This window comes from Haemaphysalis longicornis, unplaced genomic scaffold (assembly GCF_048455015.1).
Source record: "Haemaphysalis longicornis isolate Haplotype H1 unplaced genomic scaffold, Haemaphysalis longicornis Haplotype H1 scaffold_14, whole genome shotgun sequence".
NCBI lineage: Eukaryota > Metazoa > Arthropoda > Arachnida > Ixodida > Ixodidae > Haemaphysalis > Haemaphysalis longicornis.
This window is the reverse complement of record NW_027526245.1, coordinates 28,545,888-28,564,386: the sequence shown is the minus strand read 5'-3', so window position 1 is coordinate 28,564,386 and position 18,499 is coordinate 28,545,888. Positions and strand designations below refer to the sequence as shown.

General features: G+C 47.9%; 1 protein-coding gene across 1 annotated transcript; it reads right to left on the bottom strand.

The window, feature by feature from the left end:
* Positions 1 to 953: 953 nt before the first annotated feature.
* LOC144164820 (uncharacterized) lies at positions 954 to 15,033 on the bottom strand. The gene is made up of 4 exons (XM_077695082.1): positions 14,908 to 15,033; positions 14,400 to 14,567; positions 7,163 to 7,270; positions 954 to 1,019 (listed from the first exon to the last, which is right to left on the bottom strand). Exons 1-4 carry the CDS (start codon positions 15,031 to 15,033, stop codon positions 954 to 956), a joined length of 468 nt encoding a protein of 155 aa, XP_077551208.1.
* Positions 15,034 to 18,499: the final 3,466 nt, after the last annotated feature.

The window sequence follows — 18,499 nt, the reverse complement described above, 5'->3', positions numbered from 1 at the left end:
AATGTTGCGCTCCTGGCACAGTCTGCTCCTCCTTTCGCTGCAGTGTACCGTGTGTTCACCAAAACGATTCGCTGACAACCCGTTTGGTTTCGCTCGCACGGACGGTTTCCGAGCGCCTGTGGTTTCAGTCGTATTTACGCAATGCTCCGGCGCGTGCAATCAGCTGTCTAGCGTTGATGCGTGTAACGGTGTCATACCGACGAGATATTAATAGCGATGTGCAAGTTCATATCAATGCACGATAAAAATTCAATGTCTCCTGTGAAGCCACATTTCACTTTCGTGTTTTAACGGTTCGAATGGAAGAGAGACCAACGACATTTTTTTATTCCCACATATTTTTTGTTTATGTTACGTTATGGGGTGGGTTAGCTTTTCGAATGACACATTTTTGTGTAGATGTCACGCGGCTCGTATTTTCTTGCAGGCAGTTTCCTCCAGCTATAGATTTTTGGCCTTTTCGGTACGCCATCCACCACCATCGCGTATAAAGGTGAAATTTTCGTTCCGTCAGTTGTATTATTTTTATTCTGCTAATCTCTAATATTTTGTTGATGATTAAATGATTTCACTCACATGATGATTAAATGAGTTAAACTTGCCAATTAGTTTTTGTAATGGCGAACAGTGTTACACCATTTGAACCCTGGAGTGCTCGGCAAAGAAAGTGCAGCCATTAAAGCTGGTTGATAACACTGTCGATGTCAGGCATGCTTCTCGGGCAGACGTACTCCTTGGAGACCGTCTACTTCCTCCCCGTGCTCCACCGCCAAATTATTTGCGTTGTTCAGTGATGGCGTCTTCTTGCGCATCACCCTTAACGAAACTATGAAGGACTTCGACGACTAATGTGGCTTCAGTCAACGAATTTCTTTACTGCGCAGATTCTAGACCCACTGCAGTAGAAGCTGCTTCCTCTGTGCCGTTTCTCAACGCCTGGTAGCAGCAGGACGCTATCCTCTTCGGCTCCAGTGAACGCCGTGGCCGAAATGCACGCACATGCACGCCAGCGCGAGACCCTACGAAAAAAAAAAACAAGCGGAGAACAATCAACAGAAAGGTAATGTAGTGATGACATCTGTGAAATGTCAGTTAAAGCATCTCATTGGGTAGGAAAGGTGTAATTACATCATAATGCACGGTCAAAATGATACCACAAACCATGCATTGGGTTTGCTTATGTTTTTGTTTTTGCCGACCGGCTGCGCCGGGCTGTGTTATCTGTGTTATCCGTGGGTCAAGTGAAGCCCGTGTTCCCCTCTTTATGCCCCACGTGTTATCTCCTTTCATAGGGAGAGTGTTGCGAACTAACGTCACCAGACTAGAACAACTTTTTGGGATCTACAGTCATCAAAGAATAATCGTCTATGATCTTCTATGACCTACATATTAAACTATATTTATACAAATGGGCAGAGTGCCTGCCAAGAATTTTGTAATACACATTTTTTGGCGCTTACTACGAATTTGGGGCTGACCCACCACATTCATCATTACCAGAAGTATAAGAGCGAGCCTTATGAAAAATAATTTGGACGCAGCGCTCACGGCGTTGCAGCGTGGATCTTGGAAATCGCAGTCGGCATTGCGTTGAAAAATGGTCAAGATAATTATGACAACCGGAATGCCGTGTAATAAACACGCACGGAGGGTGTACGTGATTTCAATGAATTCAACCACCACCCCGTCTAACAACGACGATGGTTGAAGTGCGAAGCTTTCTTGCGGGCGAGTCACACGGCGAAGTGCCAAATTTCAAGCAAGGATGATGCAGTAAAATGATCGCTGAGGCTATTCCTTATTCATGAAATTGAAGGGAGGCACCTAATTGCCTTCATTGAATTCGAAAGTGTTCATCATTTACACGTTTTGCTGTGCGTCGGACGCCATCAGTGAGGCGAAGAAAGCTTCGCTTTAAAAATGCGCTCCCTGTCGACAGTGTATGAGTGGCACAATCTGATAAACTTCAGCTTCATAAAGCGGGGGACACGGGATTGATTTACACCACGGGAAGGTGTTTTCTGGAGGCTACTGTGTACGGTTGCCTTTCATGGGGTGCATTTTGCTGCGCACCGGACACCATCAATGAGAAAGCATAAGTGTAGATAGCTTCTCTTTAATACACTTTGGAACATCCCGTGACATCCAGCTAGGCGGACGCAGTTGGCGCCCGCTATGAGTCGTGACGTCACACGCCGAACAACTCTACTACAACAAGGACGCCGACATTGCCAATAAGAAGATTATAAGACATGGAACGTTATCACAGATGTCATGGCTGAAGCCGGGAAATACTGTACCACAAGATAACCATTCATTCGTGCGTGCGGGCGGTGTGCACGTCTGAGCTTCCATGGACCAACACACATAAACTAACTAACAAGTCCTGCTGGTTCCCGAAGAGGGAATTCTTCATTCTGCAATGTCTTCTCTATGTGTAAGCGAGCGCAAATGAGAAGTTTGATGCACCAGTTTTGTACTCTGTATATTATCCTTGGACAGGGTAGCATGGTATATCTCTGCGTACGCGCGCTGCGGACGCAATATTTTCCAAAATATGTAACTATGTGACAGCACACAGCTACGACACCACCTTCTGTCACGAAACGGGTTCTATGGCCTCACCTGCATAGCAGCGTTTTGCTGCGTATAGGAGCATGATGGGACCATGAACGAATAAATTCCGCGAACAGCGTGGTGGCAATACCGCCTTGTTCAGCTTTCTTCCTTGCCCCCTTTCGTGCTTGCACAATTGTTCAGCGCGAAGGCTTATGCTCCCACTTCCTGGAGTTGACAACTTTTGCAGTGAAATGCTGACTGCCTTTTGTGCCCTGACTTCAATTGATATCGCAACTGAAAGACTGCAGTTCGGACAAAATCACCCCGAACGCTATAAATACACAGAGTACGTATTTATAACACGTGCTATAGGCACCGGACACTGCAGTTTGCGCGCGACTCCAGCGCCGCCTCTCGCCCCCGCATAGCAACTCCGGGTCGGTGGATGTCGCGACCGGCCGTTCAGCGCAAGTAAAAACAAACGCGCTGCGTGCGGTTCGACGTTGTGTATAATTGCAAGTTGCAGGGTCCGAAAGGATCAAAAGGCTACAGGAAAGAATTAGTGGTAGCACCGCTACTGCTGCGCGAAGGACAGCCACAATCGCGAAAGGCAGCCTGCCATCGTTCTGTACAGGTTTCGCGCTCGGGCAGCCGTGGGAGAATAAGCGTCGCAAGAAATTATTTTAGCAGTAAGAAAAGTCAAGGAAGTAAGAAAGTCATGACATTTTTTGTCAGTGGAAGGAGTAAACTTATGAGTACGATTACCGTTTGTGCGCAGCGCAGACAGGAAGGGCCGTAAAACTAAAACGTTTGCTTTTCATACACATCACGCGCTGCGATGAATCGCATGCCGTCGTAGTAGTTGCATAACACAAGGTATTACCGCTTCCGCCACTATTGTTTTATCAGCAGTAACCTTTTTGTAGCAACATTCACTGCACCGAATGGATACCAAAAGGCGACACAAGAATATGCATTCACAGCACTTCGCGGGTGATGCCAAAAGCAATGTCAAGACGGTCAATACGCATCCCGCTTACTGCCCTACTTAGTTCCCCGAAGTGTACATAGTTCGGCCACGCATTCCAAGCGAGAGCGTGGAAAGCTATCAAAAGCAAGGTTGCATTCACTCGCACTGACTTCTTTAATACGTTTTGCGTACTCTGGTACTCTGAAAGTTGAGGTTATTATTGTTTAAGCAGAGGATCGGGAGGAGAATTCTTTAATGCGATTTTCGTACTCTGAAAGTTGAGGTTATTATTGTTTAAGCAGAGGATGAGGAGGAGGAGGAAATGCTTTCTTGGAGAATTCCGAACGGCCTGAACAAACTGTATCCCAATTAGTCGCTAAGACGACTCTAACATTACTGACAAGATAGAAGCCGAAATTAAACGGAATCTTCGTAAAGACAACCGCCACTCCGCAGCAGATTTCGAACTGTGTGGAACTGCGTTTACTTTTGTCAACAGCTAATAACGTTTGGAATGCGTTGTTAATTAGTGACAACACCAACCGAGCTGAAGAAGGGGAACCGAAAAAGTAACCGTAGTGTGGTTGCGCGAACAGAGGAAACAATAACACAAACACGGTTCTGTCGTGGAGCGCCGTTGTATACGCTGGCTACTGACCTGAATTGGCGCTGTAAATAACCTTCCCTTGTGTCAGCTTGATCGTGGCTCATATTGAGTGGGAAAACACTGGGGTTTGAGAATTTAAAAAGATGTTTAATTAACTGAAAAAACTGGGATTACATATATAGACGGAGGAGCACTCAAAGAAGACGTCTGACGCGCTGCTCGGGAGTGGGGCGACTCCCTTGGGCGAACAGCACACACACGCACCACGCGAGAGTCCAAAGCTCGCACCATACACGCTCGGTGGTGTGAACATCCTGCTGCGGTCGCTGCGGCGGTGGTGGTTTCGAGTGCTTCGTGATCCGAGCCCGGTCCCCTCGGCAGGCCGCCGGTGTCTGCTTTCGTTTTCGCCTCTCGGCGCAAGCATTCCCGGCGCGATAATTATTTGATGCTTCGGAGACAGCTTACACTTGCTGTGAATGGGACTTCGCAACGATGTCTGTCCCGTCAATTTCTTTGACGGCGCACACGCGCGCGGGAACGTACAATCTCTAACTTTTCGCGCACGCGAGATTTGCCAGAACAGTTTTCAAGGTCTAGACACCTTTCAAAAACAATTGCAGAATCGCAAAAACAAACCGAGAGGTGCCGAATATATGAACGCGCGGCCGCCGTCTGCCTCTCACCGACCCGAAGTTAGCTCAAGCTTCCGCGGGGCGGCGCTGGGGGTACTTTTTCGTCGCGCCCTCTGAGCAGTGACCGGTGCCTATAAGGTGCACCCATAGAATTATTCAGGTGAAAACCTTTTGTATCGTAATGAAAGCGAAAACTGACGGTAGTCATCGCCGTCAACACGAATGGTACCACAAATCAGGCTCCCAAATATGTGCCCGGCAGGAACGCGCTGGTGTTCTCGCACCCTTGCTCTGTATCATATTCCTGCACGCATGCAGTCTTCAGTGTGCCTGCCGCATTTTTTATACTGAAGTGCAGAGTAAGCCACTGACACATTAGCCCAATCCAGAGGGCGACGTGGGCTCGTCATGGTGAAGTATGGTGAGGAACATTAGTGATTAGTCGTCTCTTGTGGCGCGCATTTAAACGGAAATTGTCTCACCATTGTTTTCTTGGGCGTGCTACAGCCATTTCCATCACCACAGTATTACAAACACTTCGATCACATTATAGTCCAGAAAGCGCTTTATAATTCTTGTTCGCTGCAACATTCACGCGGAGGCCTAATTGCGTAAGGACAGACGAAAACGGAAAGGGTGGTAGCGTGATATCTAACACGTGTGTCTAAAACAGGGTGTTTGTTGCTAAGGCAGGTCGACAATCTGTACGCGTTTTATCTCGCATCCATGCCGATTCACATTCACAAATCACTGTTTTCAAGTGAATGAATTGTCACTACCACTTCAGCCATCTTACGGTCGCGCTCAGTTTGAAACAAACGAAAAATGCACTTCAGTGAATTGTTCTTACTAAGATGGCGCCATATTTGATCTACATAAAGGGAAAACCCCTGACAACTTGGTTACATCAACGCGAGAGCTAAGATATACTGAACGGAAATCATTTGCTTTAGTGCTAAGCGTAGAACATGCCACACAAAAACACCAGCATTCGCAGACGGTTAAGCCTAAAATAATCTGGATGTAACGAAATATAAAATGCAGCGTTCCTACAATTTTGGAAATTTGCCCAATGTTCGGCAACGCGGTAACTGCCTCCAGTGATCACGGTGGAATATTGTCGAGGGAAGGCCATCATGCCATATACTGGGCACTTCGGGCACGAAACAATGGTGGCGAATGACGGGGATGACAACTAACCATGATGGGAGTTGGAGCTTTTCAATAAATTTCTAAATAAATAGGTACACACTCTGCGGCAGCCTTGTTATGTCGCCCCAAATCTGTGAAGACGACGCCATCTCGCTGCTCTGGATCGCAACATCGAGAGCGGAAAAATGGCAGCGACGTCAGGTGAAATGTGACTAGCTTCACAAGAATATTTCCTGTTGTCCTGATAAGGCCAACCGATGGCAGTTCTAGCTCGCTTTCACGACGACACAAAATGAAGGCTTAATGAAAGCGAAAAAACTAAAGCCGTTCCACTCAATGTGAAAGCTGTCGTAAATGCAGAGCGGTGATTCGCCAAAATGGGCTGTAGCGCAGTTATCCGCTCACTGCTACCATCTAAAGAAACGGAAGTTTCCCGCCTTCGCAGTGCTCGCGCGTTCCCAGCCTGAAACTGCGTTAGCGGGAGTTCGATTCCTTTTGTGCTTGCTTTTCCTCCCGCACGTGCCGGCGTTGCACCTGCACTGTTTTTCGCCTACTATCGTAAAAAACAACCCAACGAGCGTCCCTCACTAAATGAACGCGGGTGTTGCCGGTAAATTGCGTATGTTTTGCCTCAAACGTACTTACACTTTTCCTTGCGCTAAACAGCGGAAAGATGTTAGAAAAGCGTCAGCGGTTCAGGAGTTTCGAACGCTTAAAGCCTCTGGGTTACGCCGCGACGACGGAACGCCATGTGGCTCTGCTTAAGTCGAAACAGCGAGCTACGATCATAAGGCGAGCCCCTAAAGTGATCTGCACTTAAAAAAGGCCCCACGTAAAATGGCGGAATGCAGCGGGTCTTCGCACATTCAAGTATACTAGAGCAGCCAAGCTCAAGTATAGTTGCGACGCACACAGACCCTAATCATCTTTTCATTTGTTTACCTTTTATCAGGATGTTTACCTGTTTTATCCGGGTATACTTTACGAGTTCCCGGAAAACCACCTGACGCAACGTAAATTTTCTCCACCGCCCTGTGCTCGAGCTTCTTTTGTGTGAGTGGTGAGGGGCGTAATATCATCAGATCCTGTTGAACGTTTCCGCACACGCTATGCACTCGCAGATAGAAAAGGAGTTAGTTTAGGTGACATAATTTTCTTCTTGACACTGTTCCCTAGCAAGTATTGTACGTGGTAAACGCGCAGCATATGTAACCTTCGCGAACAGCGTCACTCCCCACTTACCACGCTTATGAGGGAGGTCGTCGTCTTGAGAATGTTCATTCCGATGGAGACCGCAACCACTGCTGCCAGTAGATAAATCAGAGCGGCGCCGTAGTTAAAGAACACGTACTGAAACGAATGGAGAGGACTTCATCAAAACAATTATTCCTGCGCAGCCTTTTCAACATTTCCAGTGTCTCAGCTATTTCCAAAAAAACGTTTTACAAAATTTGCATAAAGACAGTTAAACGGCCGTGTGTGGAGCTTTAGAAAAGTGTCCGCCCTCGTTACCTTTGCTTAGCGTTCATGAGGTGCGGTACGATGCGCGCACCTTGATGTAGATCTGGAAGCCATTGACACAGCGTTTCTCGCACGCTGCTCGTACGCCGTGCCAACTATGCTTAGCGCTGTCATGCATCAGTGGTCATGTGTGCTTGCTTTGGCAGGGGCATTTAATGCCAGCAGCTCCTTTTGTTGTTCGCGGGCGTTGGCATTTTGTCATCGTCAATCCCATTGCATCCTGTTTTAATTGTTACTCGTCAGTGCACAGGCCTCGCACTCCACTTAAGAGCTTGTACATACACACAGTCACTCGGCGTCGAGAAGCCCACCGACGGGCGAGTAGCGCAGTGGCAGCGGTGTGGGCGCAGTTGCATTGCAGACAACGAGACGGTGGGGGATTGTCATCGGGGAAAATAAAAGCTTAGGACAGGCACAGACGTCACGCAAACTGAAGCTAGAAACGCCATTCCAGGAGGTTTGCCGCATTCTACTAATTTGAGCGCCACATCCCCCGCCGCCTTCGCCGCTGCCCCGAACCCTGTCCAGTCTGCGCTTGTCAACCTCCGGATTCTGCTTCGACGGCGCCATGAGGTAAGACGTTCAAGTTGTTTTCACTGCCGCTGATACGACGGCTTTGCTGGTGGCATTCTGCGAGCGTGGAAAAGACGCTCGGCTTCCGCCTTTATTGCTTTTGGCTAAGCTCGTACGTTTCCATTCCCCCACGAGGCCATAGTTAGTGTCTTCCTGCCCACATGCGCTTTCATTTTCTATTGTTCTCTCGCCATACAACACGTTCGCATCTGCTTAAGGGCTCTCCAAGAACCTTTTGTAGCAAACGTGTAAAGGGCCTATCAGTAATCCACGTTCTAACTCAACGCAAAACCCGCGACACAATACGATCGAAACACTACCCAAAACTGCACACACTACATGTTCCAGTCTTCCCGGTATCCATTTTAGGCGACGACCCCATGGTTTTCATTAGGCGCGTTTTAAAAGTACGTATTAGAAGTTAAAATTTTGCACCTCACCACTGTTTAACATTCCTAGCTCCAACCTGGACCTCTAAACCAGCCGTCTGCATTGCCTTATTTTACTTTTACTGACAGATTTTAGTACCTAGGTGTACATCACTGTCAAATAACTCTTATTTGGCGTGTTTTGTCCAGTTGGCATTGCGCCATCAAACACTACCATCTATTGCGCTTCCACACCGCTTCTACAGCTAGACGACGCAAATGTTTGCCTGATGCCGTACTCACTGCTGTTGCAGTAATTATTTATGAATTAACACCCTCTTCGACCACTTGGCGGCTAATACAGTAGAATTCCAGGTCCCACAGTGCGCAGTTATGACGAACACAATAGTGATCACGAAAAGAGCATTCGGATTTGAGCCTATATATGTCCAGATTCCCACAGCAAACTTAGATCGACTACATATTCATGGAATTTATAATGCATCACTCGCTGAAGACTTTTTCTCATTTTCTGATTGATATTGTCTTGAACATGGTGGCGACGTAACACGCTGAAACAAGTGGACTTCGCTGGTGCAAACTTCTCAATTTTAAAACTGTGCCCGAAACACAAGAGCAATAATCTATGAAATTGTTTAACATATGTGTCGATTCGGTGTCTAGCCCGATGTGCACACCAAACATTTTTTGGGCGCATTTCCCAGACCACGGATTCGTGTGCACGGAGAGCTCCACTGGCAAAAAAGGACGCTTGATCGAACAAATAGTGGAGTCGCACTGAACTTGTTTTTTCCGCAAAGGCAAATTGTATACGTGTTTCCACGACATAAATTTATTCAAATATATCCGTGATGCACGCAGGCGCCATCCCGGCCGCCTCCCGCACTACAATGACATTGAAAGTGAACATTTCGACAGACTTCTGTCTGGTTGGGAAGTTTTCAGTTTTGTTTGTTTCTTTGCTTTCGTGCGATCCTGGTTTTTCATCCACGAACTCGCAACGTTGATGTCTTTACTGACTGCTTCTTCGTATACACAAAAATGTGAATAGTTATTTCACTCCCACGCTTTGAGCGTCTCCTCCAGAGCCTCCAGCAGTGGCCTGCGTTGTTTATATTAAAATGGGAAATATAATGTAGAAGCTTCCGATGTCACCAAAGCATGAGGTCAAAGCTCTTCCCGCTCCTTCTGTTTTTGTGATAGCAACGCGCTTTGAGATAAACTGGGCGATACTCATTGCGTCTTTGGAGCAACGTCTTCCGTACTATATTACCCCTTTCAGCACTTTTTTTTTGCTTCAAGCAAAAGAATGTCTTCCGAGTGTTTTCTTAAATTTTTGGGTCTCATAAGCCCCCAAACAAAAATAAAGCTTGACGTGCATCTAGCAGCAGGTTTATTAACGAGGCAATTAATTAAGACATCTGGCAATTAAAACTTTTATGTTGAGCGGAGATATCACTTTTGCGTATTTTCCTACGCGTTATGCCTACACGAGATTTACAAACGAAAAATGCGCTTCATAGTGCAGGTATTGATAGATTTACATGCTTGAAAACAGAACTCGGACCACCATTTTTTCAGCCTCAATGTCATGATTTCGTCTTCACTGGAGCGTCTTTTTTGCGGCGTGCAGCTCCACTGAAATAAAACAACAGTGATAACTGTCGCACTACGTATAACTGAAGAAGAATTCCGGAAAAAGTGCCCGCCTATCTGCTCCTTTCGCTGAAAAAGGTCGTGAAAAGACGATAGTCTTTGGCGACATTTGCGAAGTAACTGCTTCCTTTTTCTTCTCGCTCACCTCTCATGCTGTTCCTCTTCCGTCGCGCTTTTCCCAAGGTAAACACACTAAAGCTTCGCTCAAGTCAATTTAAATTTGCCCCTTCGCTGTGTTTTTTTCTGCGACGCAATGTATGTTTTCATTCCGCTCATGCCGATTTACTCCCGGGGCTCCTCCTCGACCCCGCCGACCGCTCTATCACAAGTGCTATTCCCCTCCCCACCACCGATGTTCTTTCACAAGTTGCGCTACCGGCTGACAAGGGCTGTAGTGCCCTTATGAGACGATTGCGGAGGACACGCAGAAGACACATCGTTAATTAGCGCTTGAAACGAGACAACAGCACAGAAGACACACACGACGGCGCTAACACACTCCGTGTCTTCTTTACTGTCGTCCTGTTTCAAGCGCTACTTAACGATGTATCAACACCAACTAGCCCAACCGTCGATTTTACTGGGCACGCATAAGCATGAATGGGCGTAAAAATGACCAAAAGCCACCGCCGCCGAGGCCGCCTCAAATTCCACGACGCCGAGTAGGTGTGAATTGAAGAGCCCGGTTCGAACTCCGGCGTGAGCCCACAATTCTTCTTCAACTTGAAAGGATTCCCGAGCGTATTTTCGCTGGTGTATTTCACGCCTAGGTATGCGCCCATAACCACTTGCCGGTTTATGCGTGCACGGGTTGGTAGGGGCAGAGAAGTGGGACCTGCACGCACAGCTGGGCTCCACGCTGCTACCGATAATGCCCGTTGTGCTTGTTCGAGATTTAAACGCGGAAGCCTAATGGATCAATGCGTCCTGTCAGCTGTCGTCTGTAATCGAGTGGGTTCCATCTGGGTTGGTGTGTTAAAGAGACAGTAAATTGGCTAAGAAGGGGGAGTGAAACGGACAACAGTGTTCGTCCGCCAGAATAAAGCTCGATACCTTCCAGCTTTAACTCGCAATGGGACTGACGTATGTCGTTCGGTTGGAGGAAGAGCGGAAATCGAAAAAGCCTCGGCCTAAACAGAAGTGCGAATATGCGCAAAAACAATAGAAAGGATGTTGTACATGGTAAAAGCCTTACTGTAAAAGCCTTAAAAGCCTTAAAAGTACATGGCAAAAGCCTTACTGAACAATAGAAAGGCGCTTCCGCCGCAGTACAGTCTTTTCGTTCCAGCTCGTCAAGTTGCTGCGAATCCCTCCTGAATGAAGGGAAACTTTTCCGTTGGAACGCCGACGTGGGGCAACATATCTTGTTTAGCTGAAAGGGCATTTAAAGTGACATTTTCGACCCGCGCACAGAACCATGGTTGCCGGTGTGCGCGGGCTGAGGGGGTGGGGGGTGCACCCGAAGCTATAGGTTTCATTCCCTCACTGGTAACATGTCCGTTGTGCTGGTGGCAGGTTCTAACATGGACGTCAAGCACCACAGTGCGACTTGTCGGGTGTCCTCTCGGTGGTCGAGTGAATTGGACTGGTGTGTTACACAAAATGTAAGATGTCTACTACGCGGGAGTAAAACAGACAGTTCCATGTTTGTTCACGAGACTGGAGCTCGGGTCCTCCCAAGTTTTGTTCAGCTAACTGCTAGAAAGAATGCTCAAGCGCAAATTACGAACAAATGTGTTTTCTTTCGTGCACTCCGTAGAAGTGTGTCCAGCTTTGCAGGTCAACCTTGCCAGGTCAACCTTGGTCACACAGTGTAAGGGCACTATTTTTTTAAAGACGATAGTCTTTCTCGGGTTACTTAAACGCAGAAATTTTGGTACGTCTGTCGGTGTGTCTGTGACTCTATTCGTCCACCCGGTCAAAGTAAAACAGGAGCTGCGCAATAGTCTCATATACCCACAGCGAAATCTAAACGTCCAAGTCCGATGTTCGTACTTGTCAACATTGTTGAACAAGAACAAGCCATTGCGCAAATATAAGGCACAAAATCAATACATAACTGATATTTCGAAAGTTGCTTTTTTTAAACATTAGTAGATTTTGGGTTTCTGCCATAGCCTATACAACATCAACTGTAGAAAAAAAAGTCAGTCCGTTGCATGCTGTTGCGCGCGCTACTTCAGCTCCTGGCGGCATGTTAAGAAATGAAACGGAAACAGTGACATAAGGTTTCACTAGATAGGTTCTACGTTCCGCTTGGAACGCTCGTGGAGTAGGGCAACATGGTTATACAAACGTTGGAGTAGGTGCCCCGATTCACGCTCGTCTCCGCCGTACAGTAGCGCTGACATCGAGGCACCCGACTTGCAGCAGTAGAGCGCGGTAAATTTAAATTGATTTGAGCAAATCTCTAGCGTGTTATCTTGGGAAGAACGAGTCGAGAGAGGAGCAGAATGAGAAATGAGTTTAAAAGAGAAGAAGGGCATTTACTTGGCAGGGCCGCCAGTCGACTCCTTCGTGTTTCATCGACACTGCTTGCAACGAAAGGAGCAGATATGCAGCAATTTCTTGTTGTACTGTTTTTTTTTTCAAGGCGAACTAGTTATGCTGCCTTTGATAAGAAGAACTCGATAATTCGGAATTGTTCTGCAACCTGCGCGAGTGCGTTATACTGAAGAAACCGTGACAGGGTGGCTACTGAACCCACGGACTCTCAAAACCGACTACTCTAGCCATGCCGCGCAGAGGCTAGCTTTCGAGATTCGTAAGTTATAACCGAAAAGTTGCCAAGTAAATAAAACTACCTGCCCATTCCGGGTCCTCGGGCCCGGGATGGCAAGATTTCTCCCTAAGAGTTTTGAATGCGAATTCATGAAGGCTTCTCCGACCGATACGCGTGTGCCACGCTAGTTTCTTGAATCTACCACAATACAGATTGTACCTTTTCAGTACGGGCTTCGCAATGTTTAAGGTCTGGTGATTGATAAGAGAGAAAACAGGAACTAAAAAAAGACGCACACACGTTGAAGCATTTAAGACGTTTCAGATCAGTACCCACAAGCCACACTCGTTTTGCATTCAAAAACGGAGGCGGACTTGTGTGTGTTGAATAAATTTTAGTGGTGAAGCGCCTTAAGAGCTCGGACTGTTGGCGTCTCCGGTCGTCGTCCTAATCTTCGTCTCATGTAGCCACGGTACTGAAACACCGACACACCAATTTGAGTCTCGCGTTAGTATGTAAGGCGTACTAAAAAGAACACCGGGATAATCGTTTACCACTCGCGCCAATACGCTTCGTGCTCCAATGACACGAGACTTTTACAGAAAATTTGTATACCTCTACCCCCGAAAGGTTTCCTCTCCATTTGACCCAAGGCACCCAGGATACACTTATACACTTGATGCTTCTCCCCTATCTAGGTTTCACGTTAGTGAAGATGGCCCAAGATTCTTTTAATTAGTTTTTACATCTTTTTGAAATCCGGTTAAACTTGACGTCGTTTATGTTGATGTAACGCTTGGAGAGCTCACCGCTAAACATTGACATTGGTCGAAGTACTTGTCCGGCCCAGTGAAGATAACAATTGCGAGACAATAAGGGTAACAGAGGCGATAGGCTGCACAAAGATGGACCGACAAGTTTCACTGGAACGAAATGCAACGTAAACGTAAAATACGCAGGCAGCGACTGCACGGTGGACAAGACAAGCTTTCGAAGCAGCAGGCTTTCTAAAATATTTTTAAGCGATTGTTCATGCAAAGAAGACTGCCCTGTGTACCTCACAGTGCTTGTCCTGTCTAGTTTTTGTTGGCTTCTGTGTATTTTTTTTTTGCGGTTGGTACCATGGTGACAACGTACCCCACACTAGCCCAGCGTAAGGTTCTACGATCAGCTAGTTCCATATAATCCAGAAGCTAACCTAAATATGCTGGCCTAGTTTTTGTACTGTCGAAATCTGCGCATGCTGAGCTGATAAAAAGTTGTCCACTTCCACATTAGCAGCTGTTGTTCGGAGCATAGATACGGATCGAGCCACCTAAGGTAATCCCTCAGTGGTCCGGGCGTTTAACTGCGGGGAGCGGCGGAGTGATGCATGATAGCAGACGACGCGCTTCCAAATCTCCCGCCTGCAGTGCAACACACCGATGGTCCTGCGCGTTGCGTAGCTCCGCGTTTCTTGCATTGATTTACAGATAACCTGTCATTGATTTATAGGTTTTGCGTGTTACTGACGTAGCTTGGACATGTAAAGCTCACGCGAGAAAGACCAAGTGCCGAAGGATGCCAACAGAACGAAAGCAGAACTCCGAGCGTGTGGGAGCGAGGGTTGCTCGCTTACGTAGACGGTGTTGGTGATGACCAGGGTGAAGTTCTCGCTGATGAGTCCCACGCAGAGCATGTGCACGCCCTGCAGGCTGTACGAGAAGGACACCAGCTGCAAAAGGCTCAGGTTCGGGTAGCTGGAGCCCAGAACGCTGATCACCAGGAACAGGCTGGCCGCCAACACCTGCACAAACCATCCAAGGGCAGTGGCGGGAGACCTCAGTTGGTGAGCGTGCACAAGTCCAGCTTTGAAAAATTAAGAATACGCTGAGCATGAGTCAGCATAAGGACCGCGTGGTCGTGGTTTTCCCCTTTTGTGCGAGTACATTGTACATGAATGGAGGTTCCTTTTGAATAAGGTAGGGAGGGCCACTCCTAGTGCAGGCTCGTTGGTGATGATAAATACATGAATAATATATTTTGTTAAATCCAAACGGCAACACAACATGGTCCTCAGCCATTGGATCCCAGTCACGGCTATGCGACAGTAGGATCAAGGGATATCAAAGCAAGAGAGTGCTTACCACTTCGAGAGCGTTAAGTGCCCCGCTGGCTGTCTGGACGTATGCGCTGGTGAGGCCCACCTGCGACCAGATATGCTGAACGCTGCTCGTGTTTCCGGACAAGATGTTGCCTAATTCGTCGGCCATGGTCGATTTAAGATGCACCTCTTCTACCTCATGCGGCCAGCACGTGCCTACGTTGTGAGGTTGACCATTCAGCTGCTCCTTTTATTAAGGGTGGTCCCTGAGATCGTAAAAGCAGTCTTGTGCAGTTAAACGCGCCTTTAAATTGGAGCTGTCTATGTCTCACTCATGGCGAAGTTGCCACAAAACGCACTGCGAGAAAGCCACCATTGTCGGACGATGATGATAACCGTGTGTTAAATGCACACTGAAGGCAAGTAAAAAGTTGGGCTCAGGTGTAAGTTCAAGTGCCTAGAAGCCCTCTCAACGTATATTTGGCGGCAACAGACGATTTAATTACCGAGAAAACCTACCAACTGCGAAATGCATTTCATTCATCGCGCTATTTTAAGACGTTAACCGGACGTACACGGTTGGCGGAAGTGGGTGAATGGGCGGTGTGGTCTAGCAGGAAAACCGAACCGTACCGAGCGAAGCATCGCGGCTGCAGGAGCCCCTGGTCGCGCACTCTGCGCATGCGGGAAAACAACTCGTCCGCCCCGCTTCCGTTACCTGCCACTCTCTGCGCGTCAATCTTGGTGCTGCACGGAACGTGAGATGGTGGCTAAACAATGTGAATGTGTGGCAGCGGCCTTTTACTTTACCGACAACGCAGCGGGAACGAAGACAGGGGCCCTCTTCGCATCGATGCTCTCGGCTTTCAAAATATGGCGCCACCGGTTGGTTATACTGGTACTATAATTTGTTCCGTCGCGGTATGGTGACGCTTATATTTATTGAATATTTAGATGAGCGAAGCTGATCGCCCGGGTTGAAAGGGCCCGCCTGGCAGCGACCGCCCAGGGACTTCTGGACTGAGAAGACCCCCCATTGCCAGTACCACAAAAACTAATATTGAAATAAAGTTTATTCCTCCTCCTCCTTCTCCTCCTCCTTTAAATGAGCGAGTTACTTATTAGCCCAGCTGCTAAACATGTGCCTAGAGCTTTTACGAGCGCCCAAACCACCACTCACAAACGCCTTGTCGTCAGGATGAATTGAAAAGCGTGCATAACATGATAGAAGTATCATTTTACCTAAGCACGCACCGTACTAAAAGCGTAGCAACACACAACGCCCTGCATCAAAAGACTCGGGTTGACGAACATTATTTATTCATCTCCAAGGCAAACAAGAAATGCTTTCGAACAAACACGTCGTACCAGCACGCGCCTTGAGGTTGAAGCGCGAAATTAACAGGCGATCTATTGCCTCGGGTTTGTCGTAAGGGTAGCACTCGTTTGCGATTTCCAAGTGCGAATATGCCACTTGCGTTGGGTGCAAGGCGAGAATGTTGATAAAAAAACACCGGGCACACTGTATATACCCGGTGCGGGGTTGAATCGTCGCTAGAGATAATTCCAGTATAGTAAGCACATTCCTTTCTCACGAGTATTCCGTCCAATTTCACCGCAAAGCGAACGCGACCACAACATACACACAGCTTGGGCCGACGGCCTGGCCGCAAAACGTCGTTCGGGCAGGCAGAGTTACATGAGGGAACAAAAAACATTCTATCAGACACAAATTGCTGTCCACAGAAGAGCAGAACCGCGGTAGGCTGACGCGATTCTTGCCGCCAGGTTGTAAACATAGAGATGGTATACATGTGACTACGCCGAACCTGCAATAACCATTGCGGCCGCCACCAGCGCCGCGCCGCGGCTTGGCAGCTTGCCAATGTCCACACAGCTTGAGTAGAAATACCTTTGTTGCTTATGACTTACGAAATGTCGCATGCAACGAAAGATTTTACGTGTTTATTTAAGAGCTTGTGTGGACGGTTCTCATTTCATTGTCGTCACGTGACCCTTGGCACATCCCATCATTCGCCACTGACGTTATCTCTGCGTGGCGGGGCGACTCGTAGCCTAATTTCTTGATTATTAAGGCGAATATTGTGAAGCCACTGCCCAAGAGACTGGTAGATTCGCTTTCTGCGGATGCCATTCTATTTATGAAGACCAACTTCGCTTTTGTCTTCAGTGCCCCTTTATTTGAAAGATGGCGGAAAACCGGAGCTGGGTGTATTCGGAAACCAATGGGTATAATCCAGATAGTCCTGCCCAAAACGCACTGTCAGAAAGCCAACTTACCCAATGAGTTTCTGCAAGGGCGCATCAAGCGCCTCAAGAGTCGCACCTGGGTTCCTGGCGTTACGAACCCGGCGTCTATAGGCCTCCTGCGCTGGAGTTTTGGCGACATGCAGCGCCCCTAGTGGCCGACGCCTCTGGGTAGTACAAAAGCAGACGACCCTCACCGCCCTCCATGTGTTTCCAATTACAAGCCAGAGCGAAAGTTGTTTGTACTTAATAAAATCACATTGTGGTGCGTTAAAATCACATTGTGGTGTTGCCGGCGTGGGGCAGCATCGCCAGGTCGGGTGGTATAACTTCTTGACGATAATTGTCGTTTTAGATGCGACTGCATCTCATTCACTCGCCTTGTCCATGCAGCGTCGTCGGCATTGTTGTCGTCCACCCCTCCCCCATTCTCCTCGCCGCGCGAGCTGCGCTCTCCGCCGCTCACCCCCTCTCCTCTCCGATGCCCCTCTTTCGCGAGGGGCATTGGATTGGATTCGAATGCATTGGCTTGACTTGGCTTGGCTTGGATTGGGATTGAATTAAAGTGGATTGTGTTGGGTTGTGTTGCGTCATAGCCGCGGCAGACGCACTGGCGTCGGCGCATGTGCAGTACTCTCTCTTCCGCGGTCTAATCTCCTTCGGGCGCGCTGCGCTTATAACCGGTGTGCCGCTCTCCGGCGGCCTTTCGGTCGACGGTTGCTGTCCGATTGCGCTTGAACCCCCCTCAGCGTCGCATCACACCAGGGTTCCCGCGAGGGGAGGTGGGCGTAATTTTTTCTTCTTGCGTGAAGGCGACAAAGGAAAACTGAAAAGTTGCAAAAACAGAATGTTGCTGAGCCTGAGGTAACGGTAAATGGTCACTTCAGCAGGAGCACGCAAGCGGACGCGAGGAGCGCAGCCGATTCAGCGGACGCTGCTGGCCTGGCAACGCCTTGAAAACGAGTGGAAGATTTGTTTTGTATTTTCGCAAACTAAATTATTCTTGCTCAACATTTTACGCCACACGGTTTACGAACGGCGGGGTACACGTATACTAGCGAGTAGCTGAGGCAATACCTTGAAATAAACGAAATGAACGCAATTAAAGGACGCGAATCAAGCACCTAATCGCACGTCCGTTTCCTGCTTAGATGTGTAACATAACAAAGTCGCATACACGGTGTACAACCCAAATATTTACATAAGATCGTCACTGGCTGTGATGGTTATATTCTAGTGCAGGGGTCGTCACTAATATGAGCGCCGACATGCCAGTTTTATCCTCCAAAGCGATTGAACGGAGAGACAATACCAGATCAGAATTCCTCGCTTCCAGTTTCATTGTACCCCATCTTCACACTTCGCCA